Source organism: Alligator mississippiensis, chromosome 13 (assembly GCF_030867095.1).
Source record: "Alligator mississippiensis isolate rAllMis1 chromosome 13, rAllMis1, whole genome shotgun sequence".
In the NCBI taxonomy this organism is placed as follows: domain Eukaryota; kingdom Metazoa; phylum Chordata; order Crocodylia; family Alligatoridae; genus Alligator; species Alligator mississippiensis.
In genome coordinates, this window is record NC_081836.1 from 50,245,651 (window position 1) to 50,271,344 (window position 25,694).

The window sequence follows — 25,694 nt, forward strand, 5'->3', positions numbered from 1 at the left end:
GAGGAAAACAGGAATTTGGTTTATTGCATTATTTCATTTTTACTAGTTTTAAACAAGGTAGAGAACAGCGCTCCTGATAAATGCCATCGAATATACTCTCTGTTACTTGAGTATAATGTTCTCTGCAGCCCTTAGGCCTGGTTTCACACTTAGGTTTTACTATAACTGTATTCTGGAGGCACTTAACGAGATGGGCTGTGAGCCCCACAGAAACACAATCATATCAGCTGAACTTACAGTCACTACAGAAAGAGAAAACAGACTTCTGTTTAACTGCCTTGGTAATGTCAACTTGGGCAGCAAATTTTTTACCAGTGCAGCCATATCAGTAACAGCCCTACTGTAGATGCAGTTATACTGGTACAAATGTGTTCCCAGCAGTATAACTTTGGCTACATCTATACCACAGGCTTCTGGCAGCATAGCTTCAAGGTCATGAGTATTAAGTGTGGCACTGCTGTGGCAGGGATGAACAAAAACTGCTAGTATAGGTATATTGGCAAGCCTATCCTTTCGCTAGTAAAGCTTGCTTGGCTTGGGGAGGATGAGGCTTTTTATACTGGTACAAAGCACAACTGTGCTAACACAACTGCATCCACAAAGCACTTAGCCAGCACTCCCAGGCAGCAAAGCACTCCTGGAGTAGATAAGGCCTTCCTTTAAGTCAGTAAGTTGTTGCCCCTTTGTAAGTAAAGCTCAGAACTTGTGCAGCAACCAAGGTCCTGGTGCTTGCACTACACCTCTCCAGTCTCCCACCCCCTGCTAGGTGTGCAGGGTTTGTTTTTTAAACCCACATGCCAGAGAGATGGATTTTAGAGCTCAATGGAAACAATGAAGATGTAAAAATTGAGGGTCAAAAATAGTGAACTTTTAGAATTAGAGAGAAAGGCTCAAGCCACAAAGTCTGAACTGAAGTGTAGAGTTCAGACCCTGCCTCTTCCCTCACCTGCCCACTGGCACTGCCCACATTCAGTGGGTTTCAAACCAAGGTTCTGGCTTGGTTTAACCTGGGGCAGCTGATAGAGGAAGCAATGCAGCCGGTGACGGTGCTCTCCCCCAGAGAGTCATAAAGAAGTAGGGCTGGAAGGGAGCTCTGGGGGTCATCTAGCCCAACCCCTTGCCTGAAGCAGGATCATCCCCATCCAAACCATCCCATGCTCCTCCATCATCTGGTGGGCAACCGTAAATCCTCTGGATCGTGGCATATGTGCAAGATGGATTTATCAGGCACCTGACTAGATCTCATCTAGCCTCTTAGTCAAACTACTGGCAACCCTGAGCCAACACAAGGCATACTCCCTTCCCCTGTACGCTCACTACTTTCTACCTTTCCTCTCACTCCTCTCCCACTGCCACTGGCCCTCTCCCACAACTCTACACACCTACTCATATACACGCTCATCCTTCCCAGCTGCTGCCGGTTCATTCCCTCCCCACTGTCCAGTTCCCTAATCCAGAAACCACCATGTGCTTACAGCACTGGTTCAGTGTAATGGAAACCCTACTGCCTCAGTCCTTCCCGAACTATGTAGAGAGAAGATGGACACCTGCCAGGGTCTGGTTTACCTATGCCTTCCTTAGCCCAAAGACAGATTTTGCACCCTGAGAGTCCCTAGCTTCCCTTCACAGAAGAGTCAGTCTGAGGACTAGCGAACACTCAGTCCGGGCATCAGAACAGACTCAGCTCTCCTTAGCTCTTGTTTCTGCATGGATGGTGCATGTACAAAGGCAAAAAGATTGTCTTGGTTTGTCCACCTGATCTGCTGGACGGCTGACAGCTTTCCCTCTCCAGATTTCTGGGTGTGGATGTGAGCACAAGGGGGTCCAGAAGACCCAGCAAAGTAGGGGGAGCAGGTACTCACTAGGCGATCGTCCATGGAAATAGTTATAATACTGGGAGACGTATGTGAGGATGCTCAGCCTGTCGGGCACCTTCAGCGCTACCATATCCTCAGCGTCCAGCAAGGCAGGGATCCCCAGCTGCTCTTCAGCCACTTGAAATGCCTGCAGTGGGAACACAGGGAGCAAGGGTCTGTCCCAGCACAGTCAATGGAGATGCTCTATGGCAGGAGAAACCAACTCAAGGCAAAGCAGCACCAGAGCAAATAGGGCCCTCCTGGAAGAGAGCCCTACTGAGGAACAGCTGCACTAGCTTAACTCCTACATCACGCGGCTATTACAGGAGCCAGCTGAGTCATGGCTTCCAGCCATGAAACAGAGACAGGCAGAAAGCCAAAAATCCTGCCTGCCAAGCTGGTCTTAACTTGCTTCATCAGAACTCACCTGGGTTTCCCCTGCTCTTCCTTCCGTCTGTCTCCGTTTGCGTTTGCACATGGGCAAGAGGTGGGATCAAGGCCCAGGAGAAAAAGACATGGCAGCCCAGGTTTCCAAGCAGGGCTTGCCCATTTCCAGCCTACCTGGGATGCTCCCAGTGGCAGTAAGGTGGCAAGTGGCTGCACTTGGCACTTACTAGGTCTTTAATTTCCAAAGCATTTTACAACCGTTGCACCTCCAGCAAAGGGCATGCGATCCCCTATCTGATAGTGGGAAAACTCCAGGCTGTAAAATGAAGCCACATGTCCAAGGCCACAGGAGGAGCCAGTTTTAGAGGCAGGATAAGCATGATGTTTTTGCTGGCTCCCCAGTCTATATTCAGATCACGCAGTTGTCAGTGATACCAGCCACTTCTGGACTGTCAAACATACAAGGCATTTAGGACAAAAATTCTTCCCAGGGCTACCCTAGGCACTGCTGCCACTGGACAAAGGCAAGGTAAGCAGCAAGGAGCTACTTTCTTCCAAGACTGAAGAGGAGACTTTATTAGAGTAAGGAAGAGAGTAATCTGCCTAGGGCCACTCTGACGCTTTCAGATTCACTTGGCTTTTGCCAAAGTCCTTCTCCAGCCCTCTTCCGCCCTGGTTTCCCAGGAACTGTTTCCCCTTCAAAATACCAGTGTGTCAACGTGATAGCAGCACTCCAGAGAACACAGATGTGGGAAAGAGACAGCAGAGAGCAAGAGTGAAAGCGTTAAAGACACTAATTCTGTTGGAGCCCTTCTTGTCTGAACTTGGACACAAGAATATAATGGGCCTGATGTATAAGCCAATGACCCCTGTTTGGAAGAAACAAACAGCCACTATGCTTCAGTATTAGAATTATCATTTTTTCCACTGGGTCTCTCCAAGAACACACTTAACTATAAGGATGTAGAACAGGCTTCCAGCCAATTAGCTGTGGCAGTGTCACCCTGGCCCGCAGCCCAGCCTGGCACATGGCTCTCTTCTTGCAACCAGGTAGAAGTGCTGTTGATGTACAATTTGGATGGCCCCTGCATTAGTCCCGGCTGTGTTTGACCACTCCCATCTTCTCCTTGGATTCAGGGTATTCTCTGTATGCTTGAAGAAATGCTCTGTGGCCATGGGCTGCAGAGGCCCTGTGTCCTGCTGGGTATAGGAGAACTGCCCAGGCTTTCCCAGCAGGTAGGTGCATGCTTGTGGCGTACGAAAGAAGGTGCAGATGCAACTGGGTTTACGAGAAATAAATCCAAGTGTTACAGGAATACAATTGTGCTGCCTAGAAACTGGGCCTTTGACTTTCTCACTGCCATCATTCCCTGCAGCCCATGAAAGTTCCCCATCCTAGTACCAAGGTCTGCAATGCGGTGGACATTAATGGAGACAAGTGGGGGTTAAACAACCACCAACACCTACTTCTCTCGCACTGTTTTTACCAGTAGAGTTCAAGGACTTTTACTAGGGAAATAAGTGCCAATATTCGAATTTCACAAAGCGGGAGGTAATATAACTTGCCAGGCCAATGACAGAGCTGGGCATAGAGCCTAGGTCTCCCAAGTCCCTGTCTGGTGCTGTATGCATTACCCCTGTCCGTCTCCCAAAAGGAGCAAAGGAAAGCAAACAAATAAATGTCTTCAGTCTCCCTTCTCCTCCTCTTTTTTTTTTTTTTGAGTTCCAGGGACAAAAGCAGCCCCCCCCCCCCCCCCCCCCCTTGGCATTGGATGAACAAAAAAATCCTTCCTCAGCTCAAAACCTTATATGGCAAGTTTCAGCCTGGAATGGATTTTTCCAGTTGAGCAATAAAGCCCCTGAAAAAGAAGCCTTTGAGCAGCAGAAGCTGAACAATAGCAGATGAAAATACTCTGCAAAAAATTAGACCCTTCCCCGTCCCATGAATAGTCACAAAATCCAAGAACACAGGCAGAAAAAGTCAGGCAGGCAGGAAGGGTTGAGAGGGAGGGATAAAAGGCAACTTGGAGCCCTGTTATCACAAGGGGCATGTTAAAAATGTTATTGGAGGAGAGACACAGGTAGTTAACTGTGTTCATCTGAAGTCAGGCAGAAGGCACAACAGATTTGCACCTTATGGACTAATCCAAATCAGACATGCATAAGCTTTTGTAAGCAGCAGCTTACTTTCTGATGAAGTAAGCCACTGCTTATGCATCTCTGTTTCAGTCAGTCTACACTGGAGGGGAGAGCCTGAATCAATTAAGCCTACCTTAGGTCATCTATCTAGCACAGGTAACCAACAGCAGCAAAACCACAGTGACAGGGACAGCTAACCAGTGAAGGAAGGAAGAGGACAGATGAAAGAGAGGATGCTAAGGAGACCAACGCTAAGGAACAGAGAAAGATGGATACATCCTGGGAGCGAGAGGGAGATGGCATGGAGTACACAGAAGCATTTCCATTAACAGAACCAACTGTGGTGGTTTCTACAGTTCATTTCACAAGACAGATAGACAGCACTGCTACCCCACAAAATGGGAAAGATCAGCCATACATAGGAAGTTACTAGTTCTCCAGTGCTTCAAAGCATCCTTCCCAAGACACAGTCCTCTGGGCAGACAACCCACCCACGACTGCCCAGTGCCCTGGCATCCAGGCATCCAGATATGAATGCAAACTGTGGAGCTGCAGCTGTTTCAGATGCCTCTGTGAAGCAGAGGCTGGTACCCAGGCACTCCCAATGAGCGAGGTGTGAATTGGGATAAAAGAAACAGAAAGGGAGAGCAAGGTGGTCACGGGAAGAGGAGGGCTAAGATGGTGAAACGGAAGGACAGCGATGTCCCATCTCATGCAACCCCCGAGTGCTGATGGTGCCCTGTCGAGAACTGCTGCAGACTGGATATTCTCCAGATGTACTAGCCCGCTCTTAACAGGTCTCCTCCTGTTCTTCTTTCCACAATCTAGTGCTGGGCTGGGCAAAATGTGGCCCGGGGACTGGATGTGGCCCGCCAGGCCATTCTATCCGGCCCGCGGGGCCCCTAAAAATTTAGAAAATTAATATTTATCTGCCCCTGGCTGCCTGTCTTGCAGCCTACTGTGGCTTGCCAAAACTCAGTAAGTGGCCCTCCACCTGAAATAATTGCCCGCCCCTGATCTAGTGTTACAGCCCTTCCCATCTATCCTCAGAATACAGACAAAAAGGCCACCTCTTTCTTTTCTCCACCAAGAGGAGGGGGGAGAGGGACAAAATGCGATGCCTAAAATCCAAATTAAAAACAGAAAAAATCTGAATTAAAAACAAAAATATCCCCCAGCCTCTGTCAGTTTTACTCCGAGCGAGAGGCTTGGCTACGCCTTATCAGTCAGCCACACACTCCCTCCCTTCACACCATGGCTTTCACACTCTCTTGCTCCGTCCCTCCCATGCACAACACCCCTTGTGCTCACACCCTGTTCATAGCACAGAGGGGGGGAGATCTAAAAGAAAGGTGGGTGACAATACAGGGACAGAGTCACTGGCCCTACACAGCAACCAGGAAAGCACTGCTGCACTTCCAGATGCAGAGCTCACGTCAGCCAGCAAGTGGTTAAAAGGACTCGGGCTCCTTAAACTCTGAAGAGAACAAGCTGTGGGTTTGTTCCTATCCCAGCTCGCTCCAAGGGGCCGATAGGCAGCATGGGCTGGTGCCAGGCAGCAACAGCTGAACCCTCATCCTCTCGTTTTCTGGGGAAGGAAGGGAAAATTCCTTTCTTCAATCGCTCATCCCACGCTTGGCTCCTGACTCCAGCGCAGGGAGTGGGTGGGTGGCCTGAGATCCAGCCCTCCCTGGAGGGACAACGGAAGCTGCAGAGCCATCCTGAAGTAGCACATTTGTGAAAGCCAGGGGCCCCAGGACCTCACTGCCTCTCAACGGCTCATAATTGTGCAGGGCTCAGGGTGCAGAGAGGTAGTCTGAGATGGTTCCTGCTATCTCAAACCCCACTCTTGTCTCCAGGAAACAGCACATGGTCAGGATATTAAAGCCTCTCCCTCAACCTCCAGCCTTTTTGCCTTGGTCTCTGGAGCCTCCCCTCCCAGGCAGGCAGAATCCCTGTTCTGACCCCAGCAAGGAAGTCAACATTTGCCCTACAGACACCTTGGGGACAAGAGGGCCACCATCCCCACAAAGCCTCTTTGGGACGTGGAGCGGGAGCAAGTCAACTCAGAGGGGACAGGAAGAGGACTCCTTGTAGCAGTATTTCTATTAAATAGCCAGTAACAGGGAAGAGCTCAATCATCCCTTTATTTTTCTGGGACACCTCCCATTCTCTTGCCCTCACCTGATGATCTCCACCATCTCTGAAGGCCCTGACATATCACAGCTACTTTCTACCTGAAGCCAACTCACTGCCAGGGCCAGGCTGGGGTTACAGGATTATTGTCCTGCCTCCTTCTCCCCCACTACCCCAACCCCACCCCATTATACAGTGGCAAACCCAGGAGCACAGCCCTAAAAGATGTGGACTCATGGAGCATCAATGCACACTGCCACTAAGCCACCAGGCTGGCCTTGTTCTCATCACCACATTCAAGGCTCTTCCCCTTCTGGTTGCAGTTGTGTCTGTGGCCATGTCAGATGCAGGGAGCTGAATGAAACGTGGCATTTCTTAAATGACTTTCATCCAAGGATCTTGGCAAGCAACATAGGAAAGCTTCCCCCCTGCAAGAGGAGCCACTGAGGATGGAGCAATCCATAGTATGTTGCACTGCACAAGCTGTTCCCCATTTTCACTGTTAATGGAGGGCTGGCAGAGCGCTCTGCTCCATGTAAACCAGATACAGCAATGCAGTGGCTCCCCTAAAAAACCTAGTTCCCACACACAGGTACCAATACACAGCTAGTAAAGAAACCTAAATGGCTGCCGGGTACTTTAAAATAGCCGGATCACTTTAGCAACCACTTTCAAACAGCAAATTAGATGCATACAGAATGAGCCAAAGGGGTTGGAAGCACGTCATGCTCAATGTAGTTCATGTGTCAAGTTTGCTAGTTAACTGGATTCTGATCTATGCATGGATAAGCATTCAAAGCACCCCATGCTACAGGGCAAAACAGTCCGGGACAGACCATGCCAGGGGTAATAACAGGCATAAAAGGGTCAACGCCACTTACCAACTTGTTGTTCTCATAAATGTTCTCTTTGCTGAGGGAGTTGAAGTCTCTGCAACACAGAAAAAGGAGAGAGGCTTTAATTTTGGTGATCCAGAGTGCCCTGCCTCAATGCCAGCTTCCCATGCCCCTTGGAGTCCAATTCACTGGGAGATGGCCTGGGAGATGAACCCCAGCAGGTTTTATCCACGATTCCAGATGGACAAGGACCTGCAACAGGGAGCTCTCATGAGGACAACAGTGTTCAGTGGAACCTGCCAGCACAGCCATCTGCGAGAACATTTCTGGCTCACCCTGCCATCCAGTGCCTGCTTCCTTACCCTCAGGCATGCAGAAGGGGGCTATGCCAAGCCCCTGTATAAAGTCAAGGGTTTTACAGCAAGAGAGAGAGGTGAAGACTTCCTTCATCCCTGCATAGAGCCCTGGCTCCTTCCCCATGCCACCACAGACACCTGAGGCCAGACAGATCACAGCATCTGCCAGGAACAGCACTTCCCAAAACAGTGGCACTTAGGTCCCTGTCCCTCCCTCAGACTTGCCAGTCCCTGACCGACTTCCTACATCAGAGGAGGCTTGACTGTGGTGCTCCCTTCTTCAAGGCTTTGCTCGAACGGTTGCAAATCTCATGAACTTCTTGAGACCACAGGAGTCACGTACATCATAGAAGCAGCTGGTCCAAGTTGCTCCACTTAGATTAGACTAAAAAAGCATCAATCAATCTGGAGATCTCATTCACATCCACCAATGAAGTCACTCAGCCCAGACGCAGACACTAACTTATCCGATTCCAGGACTATCTAGCCCACTATTCTGTCTCTCACACTGGCAGAAATGGATGCTGTAGAGGCAGAGCACTGAATCGGATACCTCTAGGATGACTTATCCCCTATTCAATATGCTCCCTGGCATCCACCATAGTTCTTACGCACTACCACTAGGACATTATGGGGTTGCAGAACTAAAGCAAAATATTTACAGCAGAGAGGACACGTGAATTAATCAGGAGGGTAAAAAGAAGAAATATTTGTGTGACTTTTTTTGCAGTTATAAACCAATTGCTTGGATTTCCTCAAGCTCTTAAGCAGCCTCCTTTTAAAAAAAAACACCATCCATTTTCCATCTAACTTCAAGGAAACAAAGCACAACCACGTGAGAAATCCAGGATAAAGCTTACTCCCAATTCATGGTACGAATATACAAGTTTGCCCCGCAACACAAGATCCTTTGCACAAACTTTACTGAAAATAAGGGATAAGCTGTGTTCCTTATTTACTTAATACAGAACGTGGGTCATTAAGCACCAAATAAGAGAGGTTTATTAATAAGTGAAAAGCAATGGCCTTGTTCCAAAGAGGCAGCAAGATTCATCCTTCAGTGAACAGAGGTTTGAAAACAGCCAATCATTTATTTCAGATTTCAAAATGATCCAACTACATTTTCTTTGAAATCATTTCCTTTCATCAGTGCCACAAACTGTCACCATATCTCTGCTCAACACGTCTAGATCAAGAATGCCTATTTCCATGGCACAGCTGAGCAATCACCCATGGGAACTGGTAAGCTGAATGGAGTGAGAACCGATGAAGAAATCCCAATTATAAAATCAGGCAAGACTTACAAAGCCATTCCCCTCTCTCCTTGTCCAAATGGACTCCTGACTTGGGACTTCCTGCCTCAAGACAATGGAATAATGAAAATAATAAGGAGTCTCAACACATCATGACAGTCATTAAAATCATCCTGGTTCATCCCAGACAAACCAATCAAAACCATCTTCCCATTATCAAGGAAGGGTATTTTTTTGCCTAAAAGCTTGTCCAACATCTCTCCTTATTACTGAGTTGGTCCAATAAAAGATATTACCAAATACATCTTGCTTCTTGCATATTCCCTGGACCATTACAGCTACAGCAGCACTATCGGACTATCATTCATGTCCCTGGGAAAAAGACCTTGGGTGGGCCATGGGTACAACTTTAACACCCTGCATGCATGGGCAGTTCCATACCATGCATGATGCCAGCACGAAGAGCTAGCTCTCCCTTCCCTGAAGGCTGGTCGCTACTCACAATCAAAGAGCCACATGGATACATTTAGGTTAAACACTAAAGGGAAACTTTCCCTTACAGCAGAATCTGTCAGATCAGATTAATGCCCCGAGGGGAGACTTATCACTTGAATCATTTAAGAATACAATGCAGGGAAAAGTCTGGGCCTCACAGGCTTTGGACAAGATGACCTAAGAGTTGTTTTCCAAGTCTGGTCTCTCTGTTTTTAAGGACACACAAATTCGGTTTTTAAGGACACTGAGAAAAGAGCAAACAGTAGCAGCTTAAGCATAAAGTCTTTTTGTAGGGAGCCCAGGTAGGCTGGACTGGCAATGGAAAGGCACTGCAGCGCTGGGACAAATCCAGGCTTTGCTCTGTATCGTTCAACCTGTCTAGGCACAGAAATTACCAGTGCCAGAGGCTTAAAATAGTGCTGAATAAATTAAATTTCAGTCTCAGCTACATTCTGTCCCCTCCACTTCATCCCCTTGCATTTTTGGATACTGCAACACTAAGAGTGGGTGAATCAAACTGGGATGCGAGCAAGAGGTAAAAGTTCAGGTCTCTCTAATGAGGGGCATTTAAGAAATCTTCACTTCTCTCTGAACAGAACCTATACAGTGGGGCTGGCTGCTGTTTCCACCTTAAGACCCCCCACAGTTGTTCGTCTCCCTATTGCAGAACAGATCCCTCATCAGCTAGTCACACGAATTAGATGCCATATAATATTTCCTCAGGGAGCCGACTTGCTAATGCTCTTTTTAGTCCGTTATAGCAATTGTCCTCTGGATCAATAGACCCATAATCCTCAGGAAGCAAAGTTAATACAACGGGAAAACTAAACCAGAGCCTGAGATTTCTCCACTGAGAAGAAACGGGCAATTCTGTTAATGGGGAAGGTGGAGAAACATTTGTCTGGCCCTTCAGGAAGTACTGGGGTGGCGAATGAGAGCAAAAAGGAGTTTGTATGGGGAGCCTGTAGCCACAGCTTTTCCTGAGGGCACAAGCTCTTTCCTGAGTAGAGAGGCAGCCTGTGTCCCTGCTCCACATGAGCAATCTGCTGCCACAGCCCTGCCGCCTCCATGGGGCTGCAGCTTATCCCATCTCAGAGTCCCTCCCCGGCACAGGTGTTTCCTTAGGAAGAATCCCAGCTGTTCCTTCGACTCAGCCACAGGATCTACCGACACAGCTGCTTGCCGCGACCAAGAGCAGGAAGCTGCCCGTGGGGAAGGTCAGGATGACTTAAGTGGCTTGGCTTTGTGCGTCTTTCTACCTTGCTCCATAGGAGCAGCAGGCTGTGCTCTGTGCAGCCACGTGCCTATAGCAGCCTGCAGCCCGTTCCATCAGCGGCAGCTTTAGCCTTATGCCACTGCACAGGAGCCCATGCAGACAAGCGGCTTGTGCACGCCCACCAGCCCACAACCCTCCCAACCTCTCAGCCACAAAGTCTCACACAGGCCAGCTCAAGACCATGTAACTGCAGATGAAAAAGGAGCTGCACGCTTTCTGAAAAGCTTTACTTTGCCTCAGGGCTCTGAAAAGCCAAGGCGAGTCCCCTTCTGCAGGTGAAGCACAATTTGCACACCCCTGAACTGCAGTCCACGCCCACCCTCCAGCCTGCAGAGGACAAAAGGTCAGATCTAGAAAGGGACTGAGATACCCAAGTTCTGCCTAAATCCATAACTGTGATCCAGAAAACCCCCATACGATTCCTGCCAAACCCTGGAGGCACTGAAAGTCCCCAGAGAGCTCCAGATTTTAACTTAAAAGTTCCCCAAATACCTGAAGTCTCAGGTCTCCACATACCCAGAAGCCCTCGGTCTTGATTCACTGCACAGCTCAACTCCTACTTCACACCAAAGTCCCGTCAGGATCCATGAATGGGGTGTCCCCATCTCTCCCCTGTGGGCTCTACTTGGGAGGCGCTCCTCACTCTGCACAAATACAGTGGCTGCCAATGCCTCTTCCACCTGCATGTGATGGGATGGTGCCACCCCCAGCCCCTCCGGTTGAAGCCTGCTCAGTTATGCAGAAGGATGCAAAATACAGAAACAGCCCGTGGAGCCAGGACTGCAACCCAGGCCTTCCCTCTCGCAGGTGCCCGAGGTAACAAAGAGGCTCCAGTCCTCGTCACTCTTACTCCCTTTCTCAGGGCAACACATCTTCAACTCCTCTAGGTAGAACCAGCCTCAATAGAAAGGGTCGAGACTGATTGCCCGCACCTTTGGACACGGTGATGTCGGGCACTTGGGATACCGGTGCAAGTCCCCTTGGGCAGAGAGGAGTACCAAACATGTAAGTCTTCCACATCCTGAGTGCACTAACCACGAGGCTATCATGAAAGCAGAAGGACTCTTTACCGTTTTAAAAGAAAAGAGTGCGCCCTGCTCACTAGTTGAAGGAAAGGCCACAGGCACCCCCCCAACCAGGGAGGGCTTAAGGTAGGAATCACTAGTGAAGGAAGGTGCTGGAGACTCAGCAGGGCAGGATTTCAGACCCACCCCATCCTCGGAGTTTCTCTACCACCAGCTCTTGGCAGCTCCACGCAGCACAATCGTGTATGCTGCACCCTGCACCCCACGCACGTGCAAGGAGCCTGGTCACCAAACTCTAGGCTCTGTGCTCTGCTCGGGCCCAGATGCCCAGGAGGCACTGTGATGTTCAGATCTGCAGTGCCTCGCTCCCTTCCTGACCCAGCCCAAAGGGAGTTGGTGTCTGGGAGTGCTATCTATGGCTTACTGATTTCAGTGCTGGCAAGCAGGTCATTCAGACAGGCTGGCCAAGTAAAAGCAAATAGTCTGGCTCTGTGTACTGTTAAGCAAACGCACCACGGCTCTCAAACTCCGAGGTAGTTACCGCCGGAGCCACCCACACACCAAAGTCAGGAGTCCCCAGGTACAGTCACCTGTGTCTGTCCTACAGCGCTACCCACTCCACTCCTATCCGCAGGATCTACATACAGACCCCTGCTGCCCACGTTTGCCTGATCTCACTCGCTGATAACCATGCAAACCTCTCTTGAAGAAGTGCAGGCAACACTCCACCGATCCTCAGTTCCAGTCACCTAATGCTACTCAGCCTTTAGTGTTCAAAGGATGTCAGACCCATTCAAAATTCCCACGCAGGGGAAGTCATGCCATTTCACAACCCGGGAAAGAACAATATCCACAGGCTGAAAGGGAGATGGAGGGGAAGAAAGAGCTTAATCAAAACCTTGCCAGCAAAACTTCTCCACAACATCTGGAGCTAATAGAGCTAAAGAGAGAGCTCAGTTCCTTGGTTTTCTGATTTACTTTTTGGTATAGACTGTCAGAAACCCCCAATGTGGCCAATGGCATTGCCTTCAGTGGCCGATGCCAAGGTTATGAACACCACAGCTCGTATCTTAGAAATCATACCAACAAGGAAAGTTCCCTTTCTCTGACAAGCAATCACTTAATACTCTGGCTCTGTTCCTCAGCCATCAATGAACTCTGAGATGCTGTGAAGGGGCATGTTGGGGGAAGATAAGAAGTGCTCCTTTATTGGGATGAAAGGGAACTGAATTTCCTTGTTTGTTCAGCCCTATGTTACCTCTTTATCAAAGTCCAATCTGCCCTAGAGTCCTGGAGTGACTGGGAAACGCAGCTCTGACCGTAGGCAGCCTGCCATGTGCACTGATAACACAGAACCGACATCAGCTACTTTGAAAGTTATCCTATTCTCCATATGCTCTCTGGCAGGAAACAGGAAGAGTTTAAAAAAGGAGAGAGAAAGATACCAGCCTCCTGCCTGACCTGTGGACTCCAAACCCCAGAATAGAAACAGCTTAACACAAAGGTTCATGTTCACAGCTGCTACTCCCCAACTGTCCTAAAGCAAGCAGCACCCTTTCCTGCATCTCCCACCAGTCCTGAGATGTCATCTGCCTAGGTCGGGAGAGAAAAACCCGGCATTACAACATTCTCCCTGCTGCTGCTGCGACGGTGTTGATCTAAATGGTCTGCATGCACAAGCAAGCTCTGTCGCAAGCATACAGTGCTCTCCAAATACCAGTTATCCCACTCTAGTTTTACTTCCAATTCTTCCAGTCCACTTAAATCTCCTACCAGGATCTTTCCCAGAAACGACAGGAGAAATTACTTCAGGGCCCCCCCGTGATAAATGACACACAAATGCATGCACAACCCACCTCCCTGCTAGCAATTCACCCGAGAAATGCTCCCGAGTGCTTGGGTGGGCTTTACAAACTCTGTTTTACTGGGAATGTGAAGGAATACCTGGGCCACTAGCTCAGAGGTACCTGTGACCACCTACAACCGCAACCGCCAGGTGTTAAAGGCTATGACTTCCTTCCAGCAGCACTGTGCCCTGCTTCATTGTGTTTCTCTGCTCAAATTCACACAAGCAGCACGATGGGAGCTGAAAGCCTTAGCACCATTTACAGCCCTGTGCTCATCTGTCTGAGGAGGTCCACATCTGAAATAAGGTTGGTTGCAGCTAGGCAAAATCTTCCAGAAGTTGCTGAACAGCAGTTTAGGAAAAACACAGAGGAATCCCAAGGAACATTTTCCAAGTAGCTCTAATGAAGAAGAATATTTAAAGTGCATCTGCCCACCGCTCTAGGCATATAGCCTAAGACTTATACACCACCCCAGTGGACTTTTCACAGAGCCGAGTCCCTGCCTGTAACCCCTGAGCGTCCAGGTTTGCAATGCTGGGATGTGCAAAACCAGCCAGGACTTGGCAAGGCTTTTTGTGAGCGTTTGCTGTTCAAATAAACCCTTCTCCCCATGTTTCCATCTTACTGACTCCAGATAACAGAACAGAAAGGAAACCTCGGGAGTCATGCAGAGAACCTCTAAGACAGCAAACAAGGAGATACGGCCGGAGATGCATAGGGCTACGCCAGGGCACCTGATCAAATAAAGGAGTAGAGAGTAAACTTCAGAAAGGGAGCAGGTGAGTGGGTTGTTACTTATGCTACAGCTGTGGCCACTTCACAGCACAGTTCACAGAAATATGAGGTTGGGGGGGGGGACAGGTGGTTGCTTCTTTGGATTTTCATAAGGAAGAACATGCCTGTAGGAGAGATCTCCACATGCAAAACCAAACCAGCAGAGAGCAAGGGAGGCAGAGCTCAAGGACCTGCAGGAAGCCATAATCAAACAACACAAAGCCAGGTGAATATGTCCCTACTCAAGGCCTGAATTAATATTGCAGGGAAACCTTCTCTGTGCCATCTCACTTCATTCTCCCTCTTCTCCTACCAGCCCCAAAGTGAAAAAGCACCCAGAACATCACAGCATGGGCAGCAGGGGCATAACTAGACTCCTGGCAGCCCCAGGGCAAACTTCTAGCATTTGTCAGAAATAATGATTTGTTGTTGTTGCACTTTGTTTCATTTTTGGCCCCCCTTTCTGTCCGGGCCCCGGGCGGCCACCCAGTTCACCCACGCCTGATAGGTCCTGCCATGGAAGAGGGACACGTCCCTCTAAAATATTCTTGGGACAACAAGGTGTTAAGCAACTCCCAGCCTTTAGGAAGCGAGCTTCTGTGCACAACGAAGGCACGGAGAGCGGACAGTGCCGTGTCTCATAGGACCAGGCTCTAAATGTGGAAACAAGCAATTTGCAGCCGTCCAGGCGCTGCTAAAACGCTGTCTGGGCCCCTCCTGCCTTAACAAAGAGCTCCTCTGAAAGCAGACACTCTCCCCGTTTCCATGGGGAGGAGGAGAGGTCACAGGCTCTCTCCAAAGCAGCTCCTATAAACTTCCCCGGCAGAGAAGAATCCTGCCTGGAAAATCCCAGGGCTGTGTTTTAAGTTTTGTTTTTGAAACAGCATCTACTTCCCGGCTAATAAGTGATGGACTTGCCACTTGGCTCAGCACGGAAAACAGAGCCTAAGCAAACATTAACTGCAGAAGAAGGAAATATTCCCGGACTGGTGTTTAAACTTGTTTTGCAACAGAAGGGCCGGGGTTTTAAGTGTTTACAGCTCAGCCACGCAGCCTTTCACAACCAGAGCAAGAGGAGAGGGAAAATAAATACATAAGCGTGCGAATGGGAAGAGACAAGCCGTTTGCTGGGCGGTTTCCAGCTCTGCGCTGGCACGGCGCTCGACCAAGGGGTGTCGTCCAGCCCAGGGGAGCTCAGCACCACCCTGCCCTGTGCCACGCCACGCCGCGCGCTGCCAGGTGCTGCCGCATTCGGGTTACAAACTCTGTTTGAGGGAGGAAGGGGAAGAAAGCAGGCAGGGAAGCCAGGGAGCCTCTCCAGGGGCTGCAGGACAGCATCCCCCGGGGTCGGGACCGGGACCGGGACCGGGACCGGGACCGGGCGGTACTCACAGCAGCTCGGGCCGGTGGTGGTGCAGGATGGCGCAGAAGGCCAGCCCGTCGCGGAACGAGGTGGTCATGTTGGTGATGCTCACGTCCCGGTAGCCCTCGCATTGCTGCTTGCACCACAGCTGCAGGTTCTTGATGGCTGCCATGCTCGTGCCCCCGGGCACCGCTCCGCTCTGCTCCGACTCCGGCGCGACTCCGGCTCCGCCCCGCCGCGGGGCGGGCAGCGCCTCCCCGCCTCCGAGCACGGCCCCTGTGCGCACCCAGCCCGCTCGTGCTCCGGCCCAGCGCTGCGGAAAGAGGAGAGACGGGGCAGTGCTCATGCTTCACCTGTCCCAGGTTACTGTGGTTGTCCGCGGCAGTTTCATAACCTTTTAAGTAGCAAGTGCCCCCTGACTCCTGAAAATGTTAACAAGTATCCCAACACTCAAGTCCCCAGGGGATTTTATATTTGCAGACTCGTGTTGGAAGAAGAGCTGTGTCCATACAGCCGTGATATGACAGCTGTCTGATCCGGTGTGGGGAGGGCTGCCACCTTTTACACCAGGGGTGCAAGCGCAAGAGGTGATGTTGGCCAAAGATAGGAGAGTTGAACCCAGTGCCGCGCAATGCACGGCGCACCACATTTTTTGCCAGGGTTTTGAGAGAGAAAGTGTTGGGGCACCCACATACCCCCTGCCTGTCTTGCATACCCGCAGGGGTACGCATACCACAGGTTGAGAAACTATGGTCTGGGGTGCTTAGAGGGATGATCTTGCCTCAAGCAGGGGCTTGGACTAAAGAGCGGTTCTCACCCTTTTTTTTGCGCAGGCAGCCCTCGACTTTCGATGCTTCGAGTTGCAACGTTTCACACTTACGATCACGAACAACGCGTGCCCCCAGAGGGTGGGGGGTGGCGACCGCTGGCAGCATCGGTGGCAGCTAGTGGCAATTGGTGACCACCCGCAGATGCCGCTGGCAGTGTTGGCAGCAAGGGTGGGGGAGTAGCAAGTGGCGACCACCCGCAAGCGGCGTCAGGGGGTGCACCGCCAATCTCAGGGGGTGCACGTGCCCCCGCTGCGCATCACCATAGCTTATAACGTTTATAAATTGACACCCTGTTTCAACTTTCTGGCATCAGTTTCGACTTTATGACACGCCAGCGAATAAGTTTGCTGTGCCGCCCATCTCCCTGGAAAACATCTGTCCAAACTTCCTTGGGCACTTTCTTTAAGAAAGCAGACAAGACTCCAGAAAAACCTGCAGCCAGGACTCCTGAGAAGACTTCAGCCAAGAGCCCTTCAAAAAGTCCAGACAAGTCACCTCAAAAAAGTCCTTCCAAATCAATATGATTGCTATTTACAATATAAATATATGAATGTAGCTATATTACTCATCTATAATTGACTGAGTACAACATTCTGGGTTATTTTTGGTGAAAATAGGGTATGGGGCCTTGGTTCAGGAACCAATCCCCCATTTATAACAATTGTTTCCTATGAGAAAATCGGTTCTGAGTTGCAACGTTTCAATTTAAGATGCAGTTTTTAGGAACCAATTGTGTCACAAGTCCGAGGACTACCTGTACTGGGACCCATTGGTAAAGATCAATGGCCAGTCCCGACCCACAGCCCCCTGGCTCTGCCGGTGTCCCTCACTCCCAACCTGCCGGAGGGGTCCCCAGCTGCCCCTGTCCCGCTCAGGCCAGAGTGCGGTGGTTGCAGCGATTCTGGCTCATGCAGGCGGCAGTGGAGCGAGTCCAGCCCCAGCACGGACTGGAAGGAGGAGGAAGGGAGGCCTGTGGCACCCCTGCTGCCCTGGCCTGGGGCTGCCATACCACACCACACCAGGCAGCCTGGTCATGGCCCCTCCTGCCAACCCCGAGCAGCATCTCCCAGCCACACAGGCCCCAGAGTTACTGGACCAGCCACACAGCTCCTCCCTCACCCTCTTCACCTGCCTTCCCCCTGCCCTGATGCAGCCCCCCACAACACACACAGACAGTCCCCAAGCCCTGGACCCCAACCCCCTTTCCCTATATACTTACCTACATCCAGCTGCTGGGGCTGCTCCCATGACACTGCCTAGGTGCATGCAGGCCGTGTGCATGTGTGCACACAGATGCACATGCTCCTGCTGCATCCAGTCATGCCAAGCAGCTCCTTGCAGGCTAGAATGCTGCCAGCCTGCCAGGGGAAACCCATGCTTTCCCATGTTCTTCTGGGACTTGCTAGGGACACTTTCAAATATTCTTGAGACCTGATTTTGGGTCACGACCCATGGGCTGAGAAACACTGGACTAAATTACCTCTGGAGGTCCCTTCTAGCCTGACTTGTCTGTGATTCTAGGTGCAGCAGATGGGGAGGGCTCAGGCTCAGGGCAGCAGAGATGTGCAGGCCAGGGATCGTACCCCCCTGCTACTCAAGCCACCCTAGGAAAGAACAGTGGTCCCAGGCCATGACTCGCCTTCCCGGCTCCCTGCTGATCTGGGCAAGCAAGCCTCGTCTCAGAGGAATGGGCAGGAGCAGAGGGTTGAGCCTGAACTATATAAAATGCCCCTGCACAAGGGCAGATGGGGCTTTGTGGAGGCAAACTCTGGAGTTGGCCTCAGACCAGGAGACACGACCACCCTGTAGTGAGCATGTCTGTGTATTCCCTGCTTGTGTAGCTGCTCCTGGTCCTGTTGCCTGGTTGATAATATTCCCACCAGAACAGTGTATCCTTTGGAAGAACTTGCTTTGGCTTTTCTCATGCTTCTCCAAATAAAATAAAAGCCCCCAGAGACACCCTGGATTTAATACTTCCAGCCCTGACTTTCCTGCCTTGCATTTTGTTTAACCCTACTCAGCCCCGATGCAGGAAATGGCCAGTGGTGTGTTAAAGAGGAGCCTCAAGCAGATGGCCCCTAGCTTGGGAACTGCTCGGCTCCAGATCAGCTCCTAACTTGAAATCGTAGAATCATGGAGAAGTGGGGCTGGAAGGGACCCAACCTGCAGGTTGGATACTCAGCACCATAAAGCCAGAGCTGTAGGCAGTGCTGGCAGATGCAGGATTTCCGTGAAAAATTGGAAGAGGCAGCAGGACACAAAAGTGATTTTGATTAGAGCTGGGAAGTTCCTGGCTTCCAGTGTACTGTACAATTAGACTTAGGACAGTGATTCTCAACCAGGAGGTTGCAGATCCACAGGGTGCCTGGAGATCCTTTCAAGGGTGATGCAGGGTGCCACACAATGTTAACACTATTAGGTGCATAAACACGATTCACAAGCTAAACCCAGACATATCAGAGGAATCCACAGTGTCAAAAACATTCTGCCCTGCTGTGGTCTTTGTGAGTTCTTTGCAACAGAAAAAATGCTTTATTATTTTTCTGTAGTCAAAAGACAAATTAAAACTAAAAGCTGGCATTTCCCGAAGGCTGCTTAAGAGGTGCAGAACCACTGACTTAGGGGATATGGACTCAGTGGATTGACTGCAATAGCAACATGCAGCTATAGGGCCCAAAACAATTACCCCCTGGATTTAAAGCATTGCTCCTTTCACACTTTCACTCAGTGGAATAAGCACCAGTTAAATCCACATACACGGTCCGGATCTGTGTGAGGGAGCTGAAAAGAAATGAGAAGGTTAAAATGGTAGCTCAAGTGGGCAGACTGCTTCCCAGACCCTGCTGCACTAAAGTACAGATGCCAGTATATCAGAGCAAAAGAGCTACTGAAAGAAGCCCGCCCACAGATCTGAGCTCCCCAGTGTCAAGTCCAGCAAGAAAATGAATTTCACCATGGGCTACTTACATACAAATTTTAGGCTGTTTTCCCCAGGGGGGCAGCACTTACTGACTGGGTCAGGTGCAGTGAAGCACATTGTCAGCTGAGGATCTACCCCGGTGAGCAGCAATAGGGTAAACAGACGGGACAGAGACCATTAATGATGTTCTACACTATCAATTTAGACAAACAACTCACCATAAATGTACTTGTAGAGCTGACAAAGCAGCAAAGGACACAAGGTAATGCCAGGGATTTTTGTTTTTTTTAAGAGCTGCCTATAAATTAGGTCTAAAGAATTAATAATACATATAATATAATATATTAATGACATTGCTGTGACATGATATGGATAATATACATTAATATATAAATACCTTACAAATAATTCACAACGTATTTTCATTTCATCAACAATCACAGGCCAATGTATTTACTTTATGGTAAGGATTATACATTTCATTATAAATGGCTTGCTGGGCATGTCGGCAACTTTTACATCTCCATTCACTTTATTATTAATGGTTTCATGAACCGTAACAGCATAATGATGCACACAATGCAGTATAAATATTTCATGCAGCATCTATAGTCTCCCATCTATCATTTATAACGGGCTACAAAAACATCATAAAACATTTATTACACATTTATAGATCATATTATACTAAAACAAAGTTGTGTTATAAATACATTATTAATCCTTTATGCCATTTATAGGAATCCCTTGTAATAAGGCCTTAGCATATGTTGGTGTGCAACTATAACAATAAATAGAAGGGTGGTGCAGATAAGAAATATTACACTGTATCAGACAGCTTTTTAGTGCTGCGTGCACTCAGGAAAGGAGAAGATAAAAATCTGTTTCTGTTCAGATTACCCTAGTAATGAATTGGCTGGTGATGAGGTCAATCAAAAGAAATGCTGTATGAAGTTAGGATGGTTTCACCCCATTGAAAAGGTGCATGGCAAAAAATGCAGTTTCTGGGCTAGTGCTAGAAACTTCCAAAACAAAGAGCAGAGTCTATATCAGATCTTGCCCATCCATTCTCAGATCAAACTTTCATGACACCTTTATATCTTGCAGACTTCGTTAGAGTCCACAGTCTAATTACTCAGGACCAAAGGGCGCACACTCAATTCTCTATCTGCAGGTAGATTACAATGCTAGGTTCTGGAAAAACGAGGAGAAAATAATCAGGCAACAAATGTACTCACAGGATTTGTATTTTAAATTCAGTGGAAAGAGTCTCTGTTTGGAGATAAGCATGCCCATGAAGTGTTTGCAATCTAAATACTACCGCACTGTGAACAAAACCTGATGCTGGGTTGAATTTATGCAAAATGTAAGCAGTACAAATGGCGAGAAAGAGCGGCTTCGTTTAAATTCTACACATTTTCTTTAGGTGACCTTTAAAATGTAATGACTCAAATGGGACATTATTAGTAGCCCTGGGAAGGACATTTGATTTATAAAAAATACATTATTTTTAACCTGATAGTTTGTCCTTTAAGGTAGCTGCCTTCCCAAACCCAAGTGAATCAACATGCCTCATCCCTTATCTTTCTCCGGGACTTGTGAGCAGGAATACTGCTGTATGGCAAGGGGCATACATTCACTAGTTTCAGAGATCAGATAGGACTGTCAGATTATATAGCCTGGCTTTCCGTTCATGACAAGCCATTACATTACAGCTCTCGCTGCACTGAGACCAGTTAACTTGTTTTCGACTAAACCATACCTACCAGAAAGCATCTAATACTGAGGACATCAAGAGATGGAGACTCTACTACTGTCTCCTTGCTGGTCACACCGAGCAAAATTTAGCCTCAGAACACGTCCACTGGTCCATCACAGGCATTGGGTTCACATCCCATACTGATCTTTTCCTTTTTAAATGGTAGATGTTATTGAGCCAAGAGTAATGCCACTATTAGTTTGCTATCTCAGTTATGTCCTTGGGACTGCCTTACTCTAAATCCTCTTCCACTCCTTATGGAGTATGGATGTACTTTGCCCCATGCCTTGTAAACTTAGTTTCTTCTTGCTACGAAGGTCTGTGGTGTCAGGCAAGCGCACACAAGAGTTTTCATACATGCATGCATAGAAAAGGACATTGTATGAGCACAGTAAAAGCCTGCCTATGTCCAACCTCTCCCAATGCCTGCATGTAAGCAGCTTGGAGGACTTGGAAGCATTTCTAGCTTGGATTTTCCCCAAAATATTCCTCATCTTTTTTGATTAGCGTTGTAGATGGTGAGAGCATAGTGAGCATGTCCCAAGCAAGCCTTGCCTGGATGCCGCTGCTACAGGGGTCAGCTCTGTTACTACTTACACTCATCCTGCACTTCCATACGCTGTATCTCTAGTGTTGCCAGGTCTCCTGCATTTTTCATAAGTCTTGGAGTGTCTGGTGGGGCTTTATTTAAAACTCTGGCTCTGGGATCTGCTGATTACATGGAAATCTCGGCTTTCATTGGTGGGGGACAAAGCAAGAGTCCCTCTGAGCCATCCCGCGCCTGTAGTGTAGACGCTGCACCAGGCAAGTACCAGAAGCAGTCACACTTCTGCAGCAAAGTGCTCAGTTTGAAATAGCTGCCCAAGTATGCCCTGCTTGTCAGATAGGTTTGGCAGCCTGCTCTCTGGCTACACATCTAACCCAATGCCCAGGGATTAGCTATGCAAAGCGAATTCAAAGTTACCGTGGGTGTGTCTGCATTGCCCTGCAGCCGCTGCTCCTGCTTCACTTGAGACAGAGCCGAAACTTTCAGTCCTCACTGTCAGAGGAATGCTTGGACATGTGACTTGAGAGTTTCTGAAAGATTTAAAGTGCAAGGCAAATAAAGCAAAACTTTTTTGGTTAATCTAGTGATCTGGCTTGCAGGGGGAGGCAGGGGATGACTCCCTGTTTTTTGGACACTTGGAGTTAGCAGTTGTATTATCTGGATACCCCTCAAGAGCAGTGAACTTTGAAGTGGATAATGCAACAAACAGGTAAGAGATGTTATATCATAGGGAACTCTTTTGGTACTTGTGCTGCAAAATGACTTGGTCTATAATAAAATTTCTCTACTTTACATCCCCACAGCTGGCAATACGTGCAAACTGTGAGCCTGCATCTGCTAACTTGGGGAGAGTTTTCCTGCACATAGAACATTAGTTTCCATTTAAATCACATGATTTAGATTAAAGGAAGCAAACTGAGAAAGAAAAAAAATGTTCATACAGGTCTTCTCTGTGTCATGCTGCATCAGTTCGGCCTCACAGGCTGACTCCGCAGAAAGGTAAAGGCATGAGTCAGAGACAGTAAAGGCAGAAGAGTTCTATAGACATATATACCCCATGTCAATGCTTGCAAATATACTATCCAGTTAGTCCCTACGGACATATGTTAAGCCTGCTGGCAGTTTTACCTGCAAAGTATTGAAAGTTAAAATAAAATTCAAGTTCAAACATGAACTGATATTGAAGAAGCTGAAAGTGAAATACAAAGTGGCAGAGACAGAGTAGCCTTGCAATACTCATACTGGGTGCATCAGGGAGGTTTGAAAATACACATTCATTTCTGCCCAGCCATGGACTTGTGATCATCAAACATCACTGATGCAAGGTCCACCTAACGAACAAAGTCATAACCAGGAGGCAGGGCCAGTCCAAAGGTAATTGGCACCCCCCGGCGAACTGTGTACCTCGGCACCCCCACCACTTCCAATACAGAGGAAAAGGTAGGAGTCGCGATTCTCATGATCTTTCCTCCGAGATCTTTTCAGAGGTCTTTCTCCCCTTACCAAACCAAAGGTCTTAGACCTAGGTGGAACCACAGCCGGCCAGGGCTGTTATTTAGAACCATGTTCCTGTTATTTTGTTCTGCATGTAATTTTGGCACCCCCCAAATTTTGGTGCCCTAGGTGACCGCCTGGTTTGCCTAATGGTTGGACTAGCCCTGCCAGGAGGAAGGAAATGGATGTCAAAATGGGTGGGTGTCTCTCTCAACTCAGATCTCCCTTAGATCTTCCCTATGGGGAAATGATCTTGATCTATCCCCATTCCTTTCAGTGCATCCCTCCTTTCCTCAGAAGTGGAAGAGATTGCAGCTGTTGTAGCAAGGTCAGGACAGGTTAAGACCATCCTGATTCTCAAAGGCTAGGAGAGCCCCAAATACCCTCTGTCCCGCAAGGTAGGAAAGCAAAGTACTAAAGGATCCAAGAGCTGTCACGGATTATGATTCAGTGCAATGCCCTGCCAGAAGGACAATTTATTTTAAAAGGTGACAAGACCCAGTGGGAGCCCAGGGCAAAGGGCACCTCTCTGACTGGAATAAACAGGTGGGGAACTTTGCACTGTTGTAAAATAATAATAATAATAATAATATCTTAGGCATTAGCATTCAGGATCTTTTTAAAACTATGATTAAATTCAGTTTCCAAGGCCAAATCAGTTCCAAGTTTAAATTCCAAATTTCAACTGAGCAGAACTCAGTTGTTCAAGCCTGTGTGGCACAACCACCAGCAAGTATCCTACCTCCCCAATTCATCAGCCTGGGGCTTCAGATACTCCCAAATCCATCGCAGGCATCCTACATGCAAGCCCCAACCACGGGGGCCCTGGAGTTCAGGTGACCTCTGGTCTCACTTGCCCCTAGCCCAGGGGTGGGCAAAATGCGGCTTGGGGGCCAGGTGCAGCCCACCAGGCCATTCTACCCGGCCCACGGGGCCCATAAAAATTTAGAAAATTAATATTAATCGCCCTGGGCTGCCTGTCATGCAGCCCTCGATGGCGCACCGAAACTCAGTAAGCGGCCCTCTGCCCAAAATAATTGCCCACCCTTGTCCTAGCCAAAAAGCCGAACGAGCAAACTAGAGGGAAAGTCTGAGAGCAATCCCCCGTTGCCATCAATTGCATAGCCAAGAGCCTCACAGCTGGAGACATTTGCAGACTCCAAACCTAAGCCGCTCGTGCCTCCCCCACTGCTTGCCCCTGGCACACCAACATCTTACAAGTCGAGGTCGCGGGTGTTTTTGGCACTCTGCTGTAAAAGGTTGCCGACCCCTGCTCTAATCCAACTCCAGCTGAGTGCATTCAAGGCTCAGAAGATGGTATCTCTGCTGCTGATCCCTGAAAGTGAAAGTGAAGCTAGAGTTTGCCACAGCCCAGGCTGCTTTCTGCTTCCCTTAGGCGGGGTGAAGTGACCTCTGTTTATCGTGGCATCTCCATGGGAGCCGGCCCTTCCCTGCTTTATGTTTGCCCTGACACAGCTTCACCTTTCTCTGAATTTTCCTGCCTGTTATCAACTGAGAAGAGCTTATAAGTCTGAGAAACTGCTAATAATGCGTGTTAGTGATTAACAATAATGCTCAGCTGCCGCACAGGACTCGGCATCACCAAAGCTTATGGAGCAGTAACACAATAAATTGCACGGTCCCGGTGATGTTGGTGAAGGAATTTTCTATTCTCTTCCTTTTCTACCTTGGGAGAACAAAGACCATTTGAACTGCTATAGCATGGCAGAAGTGGTGCCATAATTTGAAGCTAGGCCTTTTTTGGTATGCTCCTAACTTAGGTTAGCTGACTCAAAAAAAAAATCTAAGATTTTATCCTTTTTTTTTTTTTTTTTTTAAGGAAAATTTTTCATGTCTCAAGTCAAACCAAATTGTTTCCAAATCCATGAGTCATTCAAGAACCATATGTGGCCCTACTACCGGCAAAAATCCTCCACCCCCACCTGGGGCTTCAGATGCTTCCTACTCCTTTGGCAGGCATCCTATGTGCAGGCCCTAGCCTGGAGGCTTGGGGTTCAGATGCCCCCGAATTTCACTTACTCAGCCGTATGGATGCAGAAGCAAGCTAGGGAGGAATCTCCCATTTCCATAAAGTCAGCATATAGCTGAGATCTTCCCACTGGAAGTGAAAGTGGGAGACTACCTATGCATTACCTCGGCCAGGGTACTACCCCCTGCCAAAAAAGTGGTTTTCCCCTACCATTAGGAAGAGCACCTTGGTGGTCATGGTACTTCCCCTGCCAGGGTAAGTATAAAATCCTAGATACCTATTAAGGATTGAGGATGAGATTTTTAATATTAGTTGTTAACTTCTGTGAAAACTACAGGCTGCCTCATCTTCACTAGAACATTGCCTCAAATTAGCAATGCTGGATTAAGACTATGAGTCTTTTTTCATAGT

The 25,694-nt window shown here is 48.6% G+C and overlaps 1 protein-coding gene and 1 long non-coding RNA gene across 2 annotated transcripts in view; both read right to left on the reverse strand.

Annotated features, from left to right (window-relative positions):
* The window catches only part of MICALL2 (MICAL like 2), a 35,883-nt gene extending 19,536 nt beyond the window's left edge, over positions 1-16,347 (reverse strand). The window contains exons 1-3 of the mRNA XM_014610799.3: positions 15,773-16,347; positions 7,400-7,448; positions 1,863-2,004 (exon numbers count right to left, since the gene is read on the reverse strand). Of these exons, the coding sequence (XP_014466285.2) occupies positions 1,863-2,004; positions 7,400-7,448; positions 15,773-16,089 (508 nt within the window). The 5' untranslated portion in view covers positions 16,090-16,347. The remainder of the gene's footprint in view (positions 1-1,862; positions 2,005-7,399; positions 7,449-15,772) is intronic.
* A 56-nt stretch (positions 16,348-16,403) lies between these two features.
* LOC132244687 (uncharacterized) lies at positions 16,404-25,100 on the reverse strand. The gene is made up of 3 exons (XR_009456418.1): positions 24,512-25,100; positions 22,217-22,329; positions 16,404-19,354 (listed from the first exon to the last, which is right to left on the reverse strand). It is a non-coding gene; the product is annotated as an uncharacterized LOC132244687 (long non-coding RNA).
* Positions 25,101-25,694: the final 594 nt, after the last annotated feature.